General features: G+C 28.0%; 1 protein-coding gene across 1 annotated transcript in view; it reads right to left on the bottom strand.

The window, feature by feature from the left end:
* The window catches only part of LOC129974870 (WD repeat and FYVE domain-containing protein 3-like), a 103639-nt gene that overhangs the window by 73444 nt on the left and 12480 nt on the right, over positions 1-17715 (bottom strand). Inside the window, exons 9-18 of the mRNA XM_056087637.1 lie at positions 16477-16623; positions 12516-12613; positions 11392-11567; positions 10640-10732; positions 4000-4193; positions 3708-3846; positions 2931-3031; positions 2000-2145; positions 1459-1551; positions 623-839 (exon numbers count right to left, since the gene is read on the bottom strand). Of these exons, the coding sequence (XP_055943612.1) occupies positions 623-839; positions 1459-1551; positions 2000-2145; positions 2931-3031; positions 3708-3846; positions 4000-4193; positions 10640-10732; positions 11392-11567; positions 12516-12613; positions 16477-16623 (1404 nt within the window). The remainder of the gene's footprint in view (positions 1-622; positions 840-1458; positions 1552-1999; positions 2146-2930; positions 3032-3707; positions 3847-3999; positions 4194-10639; positions 10733-11391; positions 11568-12515; positions 12614-16476; positions 16624-17715) is intronic.

Genomic DNA, 17715 nt, shown 5'->3' with positions numbered 1-17715 from the left:
AACTTTTGTTATAACACAATGAGATACACCCCCCCCCCCAAAAAAAAGTGTTTTGATTTCTTCAAACCTATATGTCTGAAAATGTTGATTTTTTTTTCTGGATACACATATATTCATCTGCCATTTCATTTTATGAAGTTATTTCAATGTTTTCTTTTAAATGAAATGATATTTATGAAAATAGCAATTTTGATAACATAATAAAAATGTAAATAAATAAAAATAAAATAAAATCCAGTCATGCCATAGAAAAATACAGCCATTTATAAATGAACTACTAACAAAATAATAAATATAGACTACTACATATAATTTGCAATAGATTGGTCCTTGTAAGAGTAGAGATATGTAAAAAACAACAATGGTAAAAGTAAATAGTGTATTATGGCATTATATTTATCATTACAAATAAGCAAATTTTCAATCAAGAATTTCTGCTATAGAATGATCATTTGCCATCATATATGAAATAATTTATCATCAAAACTTTTTGTATTGATTTAATTTTACAAAAAGTATTTAGTTAAGTATTAGTTGTATTAAGTATTAGCTGTACAAAATGTAACACAGTTTGACTTTTCCATGACATTAACTGCCACTATTGCAGCAGAACAGGACTTACTTGAGGATTGGCATCATAGCGTATGGATGGAAGTAAATGATGCATTGACACAACAACTCCTGGATGAACTATCATAGGATCTGGAGCAGGTGGAGAAAAATTCATAGTAAATCCTGAACGCCTACTGGGGGAACTAACAGGTGGCGAATCAGGTGTTTGTGGCTTTGATTCTGAACTGACACGATGCAGAGGGGTTGACAGATTGGGAATGTTTGGTCTATAATGATATAAACAAATAAGCAAGTAAATAATAATAAGTATATTTTATTAATAAAAAACAACAATGATAATTTATAATAAAATATGAAATGTTTATCCATATTTCAATCTTAAATTCAATTCTTATAAACTTTAAAGCTTTAATTGCCTAAATTACTCAAAGATTCAAAAGATGCACACATTTTAAAAAAGGATTTTATAAATATTTAAAAAACAAAAAACTTACTCAATTTAAACGCCAATTCTAAAACAGACATAACAGTATAAACTGTGCTGCAGTTATCTACTTTTAAAACATTTACTTTTTATAACTTGTCTTATATGTATATTGCTCTTTATAAACATAAAAACAATTTTTTTTACATGTCTCATTTTGATATTAATGAATAACACCATAAATGTCATTTATTAGTATCAAAAAGAAAGAAGTAGAAAAAATTAGACATATTTACATAATTGATTCAATTTTGTTAAAGAATTATGCAATCAGCTTTTTATTTTAGATTTTAATTTAACAAGGAAATAACAGAAATGAATAAATTATAATAATGAGAAAGTCACACATTCATAAAGTTTTTCATAGAAGGAAAAAGTTTAATATTTTGCAAAGAACATACTTATCAAAAGCATCTGTAGCTGTATCATATAACAGCCTGAAAATCAAACATGATGAAATGAGAGGTGTTGGAACACTAGAGACAGTAGCAGTTCTGAAAGGAGAAGTATCAAATACATTTAGATTATGAAGGGAAGTCTTAAATATGATACATATTTCAATAAGTAGAACATATATATAAGTAGAACAGACAAACTATCTTTAAAATTAAGAAAATACAACACAAATAATAACTACTCAAGAGTATATATTATACATTAGAGCTAATAATATTATGAATTATTAAAAAATAATATTTTTCAGGATTTACTAAGAAGAGTATAATAAAAACGTAAATTAAATAATTAAATTGTTCAGCATTTTTGAAATGTTAAAAGCTAAATAAAAACATTTACTATGGAAACTACATTTTAGATTAGCTACTTTAACAACTTTATTCATATGAATCTAACTGCAACATATTAAGCTTGTTTTAATGGCATTAACAAGAAAAAAAAAGTCATATGATTAACATAAAAAAATAAAGGGATAGTATTAATTACTTTATATCCTTTGTTAAAGAAAATATTAAATGAAAGACATGGTCATCTGGTAAAGAAGAAGCCTTCTCACAACAGTCATATAATGAGGTGTGATTACTGAAACACCCAAGTAAACGAACTGTGTCTGTTAAGCTGGTATGGCAGATCTATCAAATCAAAAATACATATCTGAATAAGTGAGAGTGCATAACAAGGTTAAATATATACATACTCACGAAGAAAAAAACAACAACTATATTTTGGAAATTAAATTATGGCAAATTTTGTTTTACCCCATCTGCTTTAAAACTAACAATATATTTTAAATATAAATCATGATATTTGAAATCAATTTTGAAAAATATATAAATAAAAAAATACTGGTGCTGATATGGTGCACATATAATTTCTTTCTTTTCCACTAAAAAAATAGACATATATAATTTTTCTCTTGGTACGCGACTGTAAAAGATTGTATTACTGAATTCGGAATAGTTTTATGCTTTAAAAAGTTTCAAGAATTTTTTTTCCTCACAACATTAACTTTCTTTTTTGTATCTCTTCTAATTCCACTTTTTTTAAGATCATTCTTCTTATTAGAAAGATCATATTTGTTAATAATAACCAAACTCCATGATGATGAAAATATACCAAAAAAGTTCTAATTTGTCCTTTTGATTTTTGATGAAACTAAAAACTTCAATAACAGAAATTATCCATGCAAAAAAGAAGCATTTTTAACTTTCATTTTCAGGGAAAATTTTTTTTTACTAAAGTTAAATGATAAATTTAACTGTTTAATGATTGATCTTAAATGTTAAGATGATTCATCTTAAGTGAAAATTAAAAAAATAAATAAAGCTCAGTATGAAGTACACTAAAACAATAACATATTAATGAAGGAAAAGCAAAATACAAGGAAAGTCAAAATAAAAAAAAATATTGTTTTTACTTCTGATGCAAAAAATCTTGCATTGGCAGGTTCATATCTCATTGCCATAGCCAAGGTATGAAATAAAGTACGGAGAAGAACGAGAATTTCTTTCTTTTCCACTAAAAAAAGCCATATTAAATTACTAATAAGTCAAATTTTAAAGAGTTTATTGTACATCCTAATTTTGAACAATAGGCAACTGAAATATAAACAGTGTGCAGTATATCTGCAAAATATTTATCTAAAAATAACAGTAAATACATTATTATATTATTCATTATTACTAACATCAATAAAAAAAATTCATTTTATAATATTTAAAAAACTTTTTAAAAATATATTCTATAGAAAAAGTATATATTAAGAGTTTGTGCTATTTAAGAGCATTAATTTCTATGATGAAACATATCTGATAATCATAATAAATAATATAAGTAAACACAGAAAAATTATATTACTTGAATGCATATAATAGAATTATGCTCATTCAACCCCCCCCCCCCAAAAAAGCAATATCCTTAGGATTTATTTTGCAAGCACAAAGCAAATAAGTACATTAGAATATACAATATTCAAATCATGGAGATGATTCAATACAATATACTACAAAAATGCATACAGCATAAATGAGGCTAAGGAATTATTTAAGAAAAAATAATTTGAGTTAAAACATTTTTTGCATTAAATGAATACATAAATAAATATTGGGATAACAGTTCAATTCCATGCAATTAAAAATAAACTTTAAAAATATATAAATAATCAATATACCAACAGAAATATTTAAAAAATTACCAGTATTCCAGGGTGGCTTAGGAGGGTCTGCTAAGCAACCTTCCATGGACACCAACACAGACATCACATATACAAAACCTCCCACTTTGCGAAAGACTGTGCGAGTTCGATGGCTTTCTCTTAGCACATATAACAAAGACTGAAAAAACATTAAAAAGTTTTTCTTTAAATAAACATTTAAAATTTTTACTCAAGCTATTCAAAGGCTTAACTATACATAGATAATATAGGCTTTTCCTATATAAAATGAATAGTTGCTACATTTTAATAATTTATATGGAATGATACAAACCTTTAAAATATGTGTTTTCAAATCTAATGCCAGAACTGGTGCAGTGTGCATCAATCCTAACAGAGTTCCCATGTCATCATCTCCTCCATTGCTAAGCACAAGTTGTTGAACAATACCTAATGCAGCTTGACGACATATATGATAAGGAACCATGTTATGTGCACAACGAGCACCTCCACTTTCTCTAAATACACCTAGGAAAAATAATAATAAAATAATTATTAACCATATGTAAACATTTTTTTTGTGTGTAAAGATGTCTTTATTTCTCCACCAGTAAAACTAACAAATCCATTTCTTATGAGATTAGTTTTTTTATACGCTTTTTCAATACACATATTATTATTAGGGGGCTTCGGCCCTATTCGCTTATGCTCACCAACCTCTTGGACCGCTTCGCACGCTTGCCATCTACTAAACCACTTTAGTCTAGCAGCAGCTATATTCAAATTCAGTCCATTCCAAAATAAGATAAAACAATGAAAGAAATAAAAAATGTAAGGCAAAAAGTATACTCGAAAAATAAAACTTAGAAAAGTTTTTTGTAAACAGAAATAACTTCTCATTCAGGAATTATATGCATCCACCACAAAAACAAATAAAAAAAAGGGGCTTTGCTCACAATTTCTCAAATTTCAGAACTATACCATAGAAATAGAATTTAAAAGATCACTATTTACAAAACATTTAGCGAAAGAGTGGCTTGAAGCGTGAACAATCAACAGCAGAAAATAGAAAAAGACATGCTAGGAAAGAAAATATGTCATGAAATATGTTGATAAATAGAAATTGAAATCTGGAATCATGATATACTTCTGACTTTTTAAAATTAATAACCTTGTGCAAAATATACAAGACTTTTTTTGCCAACAAAATATAATATTCAGTCTGTTTTGAATGAAATGCTGTCCATAGAATTAGAAATTAAAATTTTTATACCAGTCAGAAATTATTTGTTTAAAACTTCTTAGTATACACAATTTACAATTTTTCCTATTTGTTGCTACAACAGTCACAGAGTCAAAGGATATAACATGTGAGAAGCTCACATATTTAGTCACTGTCCATGACTAAAAACAGGATTATTTAGCATCACAATTTTTTTTCAAAGGTTTGTTCTGTGCTTTATTAAATGTCATTTTATAAGCCAAATGAAGTGGAAACTGCTTTCATTTAATTTTAAATGGCATATTGCTGTCAGAAGGTATAAGGGGTATCCATGGTATAAAATATGTTTCATCATTTGCAGAATTAATGCATTTTGCCTCTATAATATTATGTTGCAATTTGGTTACAATTAAGCGAGTTCCATTGCACAAACCTTTGGATGGAGCTAAATTTCGCTATAACATAATAATAATACATCCTGGCTTTAAATACAATTTATATGGTGCCATTCCTGTAGGTGTTAAAGAATTAAGAAATTCTAATGTAAATATTAGTCTGTCATTAGGATCATCATTAACTATGTTATCAACTATCAGGCAACATGTCAATACCTGATTATTTATTTCAATGGAAGCATCATTAGTAACAGTTAGAATAGCTCTACCTTTTAGTTCTTGGGGCATAACTGTGCTGAAATTTAAATCACCATATAGTTGTTTTACAGGATTTTGTTTTGAAGGATAGCAAACATCTGGAAGCATAACAGTATCTCCACTCTTTCCTTCATCGACTTCCAATAACCAATTTGAAAACCTTCTTTCAGTTTTTAGGGCTCTCATGCTTTTAACTAAATTTAGGTAAATAAATTTAGACCACAGATTATGCTTTTTCAAACAACTGGCTACAGTTAAAGATCTTGAACCTTTCAAACAACTTGTAAAGCTTGCCGGAAGTCACCACCAAACAAAATAACTTTACTACCAAATGGCAGAGAACAATTGGTAAGATCCTAAGTAAGTCTGTCAACAGCAATAAAAGCATGAACATGCATCATGGGTGCTTCATCTTAAATTATTAATTTTGTTTCACAAATCAACTTAGATTCTCGTGTGTTTGGCATAAGATTGCAAGTTGAAGTGGCATTTAAAAGAATAAGTATGCGTAGTCCTTCCACCACTAAGCAAAGTAGCAGCTATACCTGCTGAAGCAACTGGAATTATGTGTTGTCCTTTTCTCCTTACTGTGTGCAACAAAGTATTATAAAGAAAAGTTTTTCCTGTTTTCGCAGGACCATCCAGAAAGAATAATTTTGATGCATCTTCCTTGTCCTCATATATAGCTTTTAATATGATATCAAAGACCAATTTTTGTTCTTCATTAAGTATTTCAGCATTAATTTCTGCTGTTCTTCTAATGCATCAAAAGATGGGAAAATTGAGAGAGCATCAGGCAGATTCACAGTATGTAATTGTAATTTTTCAAGATTTAAATTATAATTTTTAAGAAGCTCTTCAATTTCTGCAAGTGCATATTGAAATCTACTATTTTTAGAATAAAATCCTCACTAAGACTATCTTTTTCACGAAACCAAAGTTCTGGAACATCATTTACTTCCCCAAAACCACAAATCATAGCAAACAAACATAACTGAAATGGTTCTTGAGTTTGTATTGCTTCATTCATTGTGTCATATCAATGTTGATCCCCCTCAAGTAATCCTTGCATTTGATATGCTTTCTGAAAAGTATTGACCACAATTCCCTCAACAGTTTTTAAATCCTCATAACTTACAGCTCCCAATTTTCTTGGAATGAGGAATATCTGTATATAAATAAATATGAGATTCTTGATCATTTTTATTTAACTCAAACCACACAGTAAAAGTTGTTTGTTTTATAGCAGCTCTTGCAACAGCTTGTTCTTTTTGCCAATCTTCATAAACAACAGTCTGTTGATCTTGCAAATGAACAGCAAATTGTACAACAGTATGAGATTTTTCTGATAAACTATAAATTCGTTCAAATGCCACATAGCTTCTGGTGCACTAACATCTAGAAATGATAAAATCTCATGATCAAGGGTATTTTCTTTCTCATTGATGCTGCATCATGTCTTTTCTACTCATATTTATACAGATACTTGACACTTTTAAATAAAGCACAGACTTCCACATTAATATGAGCATTGAATTTTTTTGTAAGCCAAGAGTTATGAGGTACAACTCATCAATTATACAAATCATACCTACCTATTCCAACAGATTCTGTACATTTTCATTGATACATGGAACACCCATTAATATTCTCGTCTGTTTTTTCCTTAAACTCTTTTCGATATTTTTTAGTACACACATCTTCTCTCATAATTGGTGAATTTGGATTCACCACATGGACCGTGAGTCATACATCTAGTTATGATTTGAAATAGTGTCGGGTCTGCAATTGGATCTGGTAGCTCTGCACTAACATGTTTGTAAATGTCATCTTTATTATGAATTTTGGAATATGCATCTAATGTTAAAAGAATATGGGCGTGAGGTAAATCTCTTTTTTGGAGCTTAATAACATAAATATATAATATCATGCAACCAAATAGATTTCTTTTAATAATATCGTCTAAAAACTCAGTCAATTTCATTTTAAAAATACATACAACTATATCTGGTCTATCTTCTGGGCATTGTGGTCCTTCCAGCACATTTAAAATATCCAACCATGTTGGGTTACAGGCAAATGTCATACATAAATCAGGTCGACCAAATTTTCTGACCATTGCCATAGCATCTTGGTAATTTTGATGCACATGGCGAGGGCTTCCTTGAAATGTAGATGGAAGTATAATCAGTTTTCCTGTATGTACACCCTGAATCAATGCTCAAGAGTTTAATGCATCTAATAGCCCCTTGTAATGCTCAATTCTAAGACTTTTTTGATTATTATGCAAATAATTGAGACATGATCCTTCAGTTTTAACATAGGCATCAACAATGTACTGCTGGAATAGTTTCCCACTGTGATGGAGAATGCTAAAATTACTTTTCAAAGCAAGTCGGTATGAATAAAATTGTAGCTGGGTGACTCGAGTGTATTTTTCGGATCTTCCTTCGGCAGAATGTTCCATATTTATGTTCCAACCTAATTCCCCTCTTGGAAACAACAAGGGTAAGACCATGGGATCACAACATTGATTTAGAAGAGAAATATTTTTGCAGCTATCACCTACAGGATAAATACAGATGTCTTTATTAGCAGGTGGTTTGCCATTATCTCCAACAAATATCTCTGCAATTTCTTTGTAACTGCTTGGTTATATCTACATATATCTAAATTTCCAGTCTCCATGAAAACCATCCTGATATCTGTAGCAGGATTTTTTTCAATTATACGATACATCTGCAGGTAACAATCGATGAACAGATTGATTGCTCTCAACATAGAATCCAATCTTTCCATTACAGAGAGCAAACATCCTTCATCTCTCTCCATGCACTTTTCAGTGGCTTCAAATACATATAACGGACCATAACCTTGTTTGTTATGACCACTGTATAAAGGAGAAACCATGCAGTATATCTGAACATGAATGCTATAGCAATATGTCAATGTTCCAGGAGGAGGTTTAATTTGAGCTCCCAGGGTAGCTAAAGCAGAAGTATATTCTCTTATACGCTTCCAATAGTTTCTTCCTTCGAATGAATCAATGATCAGCAAGTCTTTCAATATTTCCGGTGGATTCAACAGATGTTCCAAAACAATTTTTTTTGGTCTTGACAACATTTCATGTATTTGCCACTTGAATTTACTTCTTTGCCCCCATAACATGCCTGGCAAAAAGAACGTAGTTCCACAACTATGTTCCTGTAGTTCGGAGACTTCACTCCATACACATAAACATTTAACCCTATCTCGTTCATTACAAATGGATCTTCATTTCCTTCATTTTAAAATTAAAATGGCATGACTTAAACTCACCGTGAAAAATTTTATCCGTTAAATTTTTGTGTAAAAAATTTATTAACTAAAAAAAAGAGAACCGTTCGCTTGAAATCTTATCAAACTGCATGCTGATGTTCCCGGGCGAGATCAAAGTGTTGCCAAACAGAGATGAACAAATTTGGCCTGATTTTGTGTCCACTTAGCATTTTATATATATAGATTATTAGAATATTTTGTTATATTTGGCTTTGTATAGCACGAAAGATTTTTCCTTGTCAAAAGAATTTTTTTTTAGTATATCTTGTATTGTATTTGAACAGAATTCATTTTTTAATCGTTGCCATATATTTACTTAAAATATGACATTTATTCCATTGATGCAAGGTTTAGATTATGTAGTATGGATAATGTGATCCCTTATTGTCAAATTTTGTTGAATATGCAATCCAAATACGCATATGTATTCAACTTAGATTATATAAAATTATGCATATTCATCATAACGTATTCAGATTGCAAAACAATATGTATGCTAGGACTTCATGAGTTTCTGGTACAAGTCTGATGGAAAGATGTACTAGTATTATTAATTTAAACATTTTACATGGTAGTGGAATCATGAGGATTTATTTCATAATAATACCACAATTGATTAAATGGATTTTGATCCAGGGAATTGGGAGCTAAAAATACTAGGTGAAATTTTAAACATGCCCTGAAACTAAGTGGAAACTTGGTTAGCGCCTTGTTATCTTGTTTGAACAATTCATTGATAAATAGGAAAACAGATATATTTGGTATATAATTATATTCAGGTAATCTGTAGTGGTATTAATCACAGAATTGGTTATCTAGCATGATATTATCTACAACACCTACAGGACCAAGGGATGATCAAGTCATTAAGCATAAATGAGTCATCACCAGCCAAGTTGTACCAGCTGCATATTGATCCAGTTACTATTACTGAACCAGAAGGAAAATTCTGACCCTGCTACTGATTTGATGAAAGAAAATTTTTGTTTCATCTGACCAGGGAATACTATTTATTAAGAAGCTTATTGATGATGCTAATGTGACTGCTATAAGTGTTATAAATTAAGATGTCAAATTGTCAATGAAGTCTTGTTTCTGTATATTACACCTACTTCTCAACTACGTGTTCGAAACCTTTTTACTGAGGATATATTGGTACACACATTCAGATTTTGCATTTGGTTTAAAATCTGCTTCCAATTAAATGAGTCTGCCATAAATATAGAGGAGACAACACTGGTCGATATCTCTGATTAGGAGGTGATAGTTAACGATTTTGGGCCAATTGCTTATTTGGTTGTCATTAATTCACTTTCTGTGAATCTGAAATAATGTCAACAATTTCCATGTATCTAAAATGTTAGATTGAAATCCCAGACCATGACCATAGTTCTTTACTGAATATAATGTTGGTCTTTATTTGTGATGAGAGAGGAAAGCCTTCTGACTCATATCTGCAATTTTCTTGTACTTGATATTTGCATTTTTACAGTTTACTTGGTGTCTTTTCCTCTATAAGACTGTTTCAAAGATTTGCAGATTGGGGTGATCATAATGTCTTGGCTTTCTTTATATAGTAATTTAATATTTGACAGATTAAGTTGACAAATAACACAATAACAAACATATTAAGAACTTTTATTTAATAACTATTTTAACATTAAAAGATTAATTTTATTTTAATTTGGAGATTATTTAAATACTGATTTCTTAAAAATAAATATAATGAGTATGCTTCTGATGCAAATTGTGCAAATTTTATATAACAATTTGAAACTTACTAGCATTGCTGGAATTAGAATTCAGCAAGGCTGTTAAGGCATCCATTACAAGAGAACCTAAGGTCAATTGGTCTTCAGGAATTTCCCAGGTTGCTGGAAGGAAAAAAAGCAATATGATATTGTGACAATAGAAATTCAACTTTCTTCCTAAAAAACTCAATTTTCAAGAGATACATTCAATTTTAATTTTTATTGAAAGTAATCATTTTAAGTAGACGCAACATAATCTGAGCTAAATGTCTAAATTTTTTAGAGCAGAAATTATTACAAAGGAAATAATTGAAAATATTAAATTCAGTAATAATTCATATTTTTTAATTTAAAAATACATGCAGAAATAGAGTACATTTTCATTTTTTTTTGTATATTTTCATTGTATTGATTTTTGTTTATTTTCAGATAATTAAAATGGGATGTCATGAGGACAAAACTGAGCATTTTTGATATTATTATATATATATTGCATTAAATCAAAGTGTTAAGCTCACCAAGGGACATCTATGCTATTAATTTTTGATTTTAAAATAAATAAAATAAGCAATAAATAAGTAACAAAAATAAAATAAAAAACCATATATTAAATTAAAAAATAAATAAAACTGGAAATTTAAAAATGTTTTAGAATTATTTATTATCAAATTCAAAACAAAATGCAAATTAGCAGAAAAAACTAAGAATATAGAAATAAATACAAAATTACTGAGATTTTCTCAAATTTTACATTTACAATACAAAGAACATTTTTTAAATACCTGGCTTCTCATCTGAAGTATCTGGGAATGCTTCTTTCAGAATTGCAGCATACCTGTGCAAACATGTAACTAAAACTTCCAAAAGGCCCACTTCTCTATATACATCTTTAAATACAGAATTGGAATGTAAAATGTTCAGCAAACTCTTCAGACACAACATACTACAAGTTGTGGAACTATATAAAAAAAAATATCATATAACAAAATTAGTTTCCATTCTTTAAAAAAAAAAAAAAAATGTAGATAAATGGTATTTTGTAAAGTTAAAACCGGTGGTGAACAATTTTACCACACAAAGCATAATTTTGTTTGGGGAAAAAAATTGCAACACTCTTAAGCAAATTAGAAAAGTTAAATATTAGTCGACAATATTTAAAGTACATGTCTTATAATCATTATCTAAAAAATCATCAGAATCACTTTTGTATGCAGTTGCCACTTTTTTATTCTTTTTCAAAGTAACTATCTTTATTTATTCAGTAGCTATTATGAATATTATAGGGCAAAACAGTTTCACTAACAGTAATGTTTTCTCCTCCAACAAAACTTAACAAATTGCTAATTAAAGAAAAATATTCTTTTTTCTTTTTCCTCTTCAGGTTGAATAAAAATGTGATATAACAAATCTTACAGGCAAATTCTGTTACCTCCAAGTTTTCCCATGATAGCATTCAATGTCAAAAAACAAAACCTATGATAACTTGGGATAATTTGGGAGACAGTTAAAAGTTAAATTACTATTTACAGATAAAAGAGAGAGAGAGAGAGAGAAAACTTTCACTTTTTAAATGTTTCTTTTTATAAATATTTATAACTTCCAATAACTTATTACTATAATTTTTTAAATTATACCTTTGAAGCCTACTTCTAACAATTTTAGCAATCTCAAAATGGAAGGGACTGACTTTCATGCATTAAGGAAGTAATAAGTAGTTTTATTATACTACACAAAATTTGTGCATTAAATTTTGTTTGTTATGCTACCGTTAAAATTTTAAAAATTTGAATAAAAATATATGATGTCATCATATATATATATATATATATATATGCATTAGTTTGCTCATAAAACACATTTCAAAATACATCAACAACAATCCAACTTTAAATGATAAATAGCTTACTTCTGTGTTTTCAGAAGAATACTCAAACTAATAAATTCTTTACAAGGCACAAAATTCAAGTCAAAAATGATAAATTCCAACAACTTGAAAAATTTTTCCTAAAAATATAAAAGTTAAAAGGTTCATAAAATAAGGCAGAGAAAGTAAGTACAAAATTTTATATGATACTATATTAATAAAACAGAACTTTTAAAGACACAAAAATTTAATTAAGAGTTTCAAGGAATTCTAATTTTAACATTTAGTTGTTGTTTTTTTATTATATAACCACATATATTATTTATATTTATGAAATAAAATAATATTTTAACGAGGCCTGTTTTTGATCTCCAATTTCAGATCCTTCAGACATTACTATATATCACACAATGAAAGAATACAAAAATAGGAAATGATGTTTGAAAAAGGAAGTAACTCTGAGAAAAGAACTGCACAGATGAATTTGATCAAATTGGAATTTTCATCCATATGGAAAATGTATACAAGAGAGAAAACCTTTTCAGTTATTTATTATGATTATCAAAATTTAAATTTCTTCAAACTTTTATCGATATTAAACATTGATCATCAGTTTCTAATTAAGTTCTCCATATAGCTGAATTAATCCCTTTGGAGATAGAAACCTGTGGAAAGAGAAAATTACTAGGTCTGGAAAAGACCTAGGGAAAACAAATCAGTACGGGCTGAAGAATTTCTCTTACTACGCCTAATACACATAAAATTTCTTAAAAAGTACATGCTTCTTAAAAAATACTTTTTTTAAAAAATCTAAAAATGAAAACATTTTTACATATATAATAAAAGTTATATTCCCAATTAGTAGGAAAAAATACAAATATAATACAATTTAAATATAATATTATCTAAATAAATTCTAGATAATTGAAGTAAAATATAAAAATGTGAAGAAAAAAATATTCACATTTAGTATAAAATAGCTGAGATTAATGTAAAAGAATTAATATTTTATAGCTGAAGGAAAAATCTCAAAGCATTAATCAATGCAGCCCACCATAACATAATTTATATTCATAGGCTGTATCACATCTTTTATCTTATTCCAAGTAAATTAAACATCTATTAAGTTGGCAGTGACTAAAGCTCAATGGATGTGCCCTAGGAGATTTTGTTATTGTTTTTTACTTCTAGATTTTTCTGCAATTTTTTGATTCTCACAGCTTGTATAATTTTATTCCATATCTGGAACTCTATATATTATATGAAAGTTAATTGCACTTTCCATGTAAGCATTTTTTCATCAACAGATACGTTTTTAAAAGGATATACACCATTCAAAGTTTTCTTTTAAATGCCCATTTATCGAGTTTATTTTTTAAATTTAATTTATTTCTGCACTAGAGGAATATGTAAATTTCAAACATTTTAAAATGTCCAAGAATCAATTATATGTAATAGATGTGTTAAGAAAGGGAGTAGAATTCCACCTATTAAAATCTTCAGAGATGGTTTCATATAATGCTAAAGTATCACTAAACCCAAAAAGATGCACATTTCACTAATTTTTACATTTTCAAAATATTTCGATGATACAGTTGTAAAAGTTCTTTGGAAATTTATATTCGTTTTATAGTTTTTTTTTCATTTAAATTAGTGTTTTCAATAATTTTTTCAATTAGTCTTTCAGTAAAAAATAAATAAAAAAGTTTTAATTGAAAAAGCATTGAAATATTGTTGAAATCAAGTTCGAGTTTTGCAGTGAAACTAATATTAAGAAGTGTTAGTACTTCACAGATATGATGGAATTGGGACCAAAACATTAGTATTATCCTCTTTTAATTCAAAATCTACAGATTCAGAACTATTTGAAGAACACCAATAATAATATTTTGTCACTATCATTATCATTAAAAAAAATACAAGGTTACTCACAATTTTGTCTATTTCTTTCTTAGAAAAATATAGCCTTTAAGCTATGACTGCACAAGTGAAACTGACAGGAACAAAATAGTTGCTAGAATATCCCCCATAAAATATCATCCCAAGCAACAGGTGAAATAATAACCACTTCAAAATACATTAAAGAACTCTCTCACATGCATCTGTATAAATTCATAAGCACATGTTTGTGTTTACAATTGTAAAAACCTAATGATTAACAAACATTCGAACTACTACAATCTGATTTCGAAAAGAGAAATACTAATATATAGGGCAAAACTTTCAAAAGAGACAATATTTACAAAAGCCTGACAATAATCTAGAAGGAGAATATTTTCAATAATGAAAGCATATGCCATTCAGTCTTAAGAGGTAACTAGTCCAAATTGCATTATTATTTACTAGCCGCCTTTGGCGACCAGCCGGTTCGCCAATCTTAATGCTCGCTAAAATTTTAATAATTAAATATTTTATGTAATTTCTACTTTAATAGCTTCTTCATCAAATATTTTAAAGCTTCAAATTTTGATAGTCATGTAATTCACTCATAATATTATAAAGGCCTTCAGTCATAACGTAATATTATCTCTCTAATTTTCTGTTAGCTCCCGTAGAATTTATGCTTTAAATTAAAGTGGAAAGAATTAATCTGCAATTAATATCATAATATATTTTACTGAAACAAAGCATTTTTTTATAATATGATTACTGATAACAGAGTCACTGAGCGTTTAAACTTTATGGGCACTAAAGAATATCTTTCTTAATTTATGTAATATCTCAAGAATTTGTCAACAAAATTTTCTGAAATTCATCATGAACAGATCGATTCATTAACAATGTTTAATTTTAAATCCATCAAACACTAAGAAAATAAAACGAATCGTTTAAAATAATCGGTCGAAAACAGGTTTAAAAAAACTACTTAAAAAACGATGTACTTAAAACTATAAGCATATACAAAAAAGTATATAACTAACATAAATACAATTTAATTACAAAAAAATGCAATTAACCTAAAAATAATTTAAATCATTGAAAACAGGTTAAAAAAAACTACTTAAAAAACGATGTACTTAAAACTATAAGCATATACAAAAAAATATATAACAAACATAAATACAATTTACTTACAAAAGCATGCAACTAATCTAAAAATGATTTAAATCATCCGTTGATAACGGTTGTCATGGCAACCGTCTGAATGCGCATACGTGAATTTTCTTCGTCAGCTCCGGTAACGCAAATGCGTGAATTTTTCTACGCCAGTTGGGGTAACGCTATGCAGATTATACATTTTTAATTTCCTTTATTCTGTGTTATTTTAATTCAAAAGTACTTCAGAATGAATCTGAAACATGGATTAATTAACAATGTTTAATTTTAAATGCATAAAACATTAAGAAAATAAACAGAATCGTTTGAAAGAATCCGCCGAAAAATGTTAACCCTAGCCTTATTACTGTTGGGGAAAAAAAACGCTGAAGTCTTACTCATTGGAGAAAATGGAAGATTTTTTTGGCGGGAAAGTTGGCGGTGGGGAAAATGGAAGATTCTTTTGGCGGGAAAGTTAGTTTTTAATTAATAATTAAAATTCTAATTAAAAACTCAAAAAAAGGGACCCCAGGTGCACATTCCCGACCTCTAAGGTATACATGTACCAAATTTGGTAGCTGTATGTCAAATGACCTGGCCTGTAGAGCGCCAACACACACACACACACACACACACATTGAGCTTTATTATAAGTATAGATTTCAACATTGTGTTTACTTTAAATAGAATAATACAATATTAGATATTAAATACATCTTGATTAATTTAAGCAATTGGTATACTTTTTTCGCCAAAATGATTTTTAATTTTCCTTTTCTTGAGATATTCTTGCAAGAGTGTAATTACCTTCAAATTGAAATGTTGAATTTACCGTCAAATTTATAATCTTTGATTGCATACTAAAAGTTATTAGAAATACAAAATATTATTAGTACACCATATAATTTTTGCTCATAAAGAAAAAGACTTTAAGACAGTTGAAAGATAGAAATTATAAATTTTGTACCTGAATTTCAGGGGGTTTTGTATGAATTTTTTCAGAGAACTGGGAGAGGGTATGTTGACTTTCCAGTATAAAGTAATTGGCTTTGTCTGAATGATACACTGTGCTGACAGCATCTAGTAATAGGCCACACAAATATGAAGTCTGTGCCTAAAAGACAATTTTAGTAAAATGTTAGACTATAAAATTCCAAAATATAACTAAACAAACAATAAGCAAATACATGACAAGAAAGTGCATTTACTAAAAAATGCTACAAATGGATATATTCTGTTTTTACAATTTTATGACAGAATTAGTAAAGAAATAAAAGGAATTTAAATGATTAAATAGTCACAACTGCTTTGGATTCTAGCACATCAGAAACTGGAATCATTGTAGTGAACATAATATCAAAATTTTTCAGTATGTTTGTTCATAATCTATAATATTAATCATTTAGAAAAATCTCATATCTTACAAATAATTTTGATTAACAAATGGGAAAAATAAATAAATACATGCCAGACAGCTAAAGAATGCAAACTTCATTATAATCAAACAAATAATCTCATAGATAAATTTATTCTAAAAATGATTCTGAAAAAAAAAAGAAAGAAAACTTATCAAAATGAATGCTTAAAACTAAACATTTTAAGTAATCAATAATAAGTATTAATTATCAAAAAGAAATTAATATGAAGCTTTTGACTCATTATTACTAAAAAATTAAAATTCTCTTCTATGTTAAAATATTTAAAATAAAACAGTTTCAATAAAATAAAGTACAATATTATTTGATTAAAAAAAAAGGAATGGTCAATAAAAATACAATATTAAAACAACTGAACTTGGAATATCACTTTCAGCTAAAAAAGATAGCAACAGTATTTAAAAAAAAAAATGCTTTAAAGGAGTAAAAATTACAAAAATTTAAAGAAAGACAGCAGCGAGGATAAAAAATATAATTCAAACAAGTAAAAACATAATTAACTGAATTATTGATTACCTTTTAAATAATTTTAAAACTTTTCATAGATTTCTTTTAAAAATTAAAAAAATTAAGGATTGTTACAGACTTAAAGAATAAAAAATATAACATAGTTTTAAGCAATCTAAGATGACGAAAAGCTGACCTTAAATAATTTATGAAATAAATATTTGCAAAACCCCACATAAAAATATGCAAAACAAAAATAACCAAGAAAAAATATAAAAATCATGAACATTTCATAAAATGACAGATATAATTAAATGAATCAT

The sequence above is a fragment of the Argiope bruennichi genome, chromosome 7 (genome assembly GCF_947563725.1).
Source record: "Argiope bruennichi chromosome 7, qqArgBrue1.1, whole genome shotgun sequence".
NCBI classification, from domain to species: Eukaryota; Metazoa; Arthropoda; class Arachnida; order Araneae; family Araneidae; genus Argiope; species Argiope bruennichi.
This window is presented reverse-complemented; position numbering and strand designations above follow the sequence as displayed.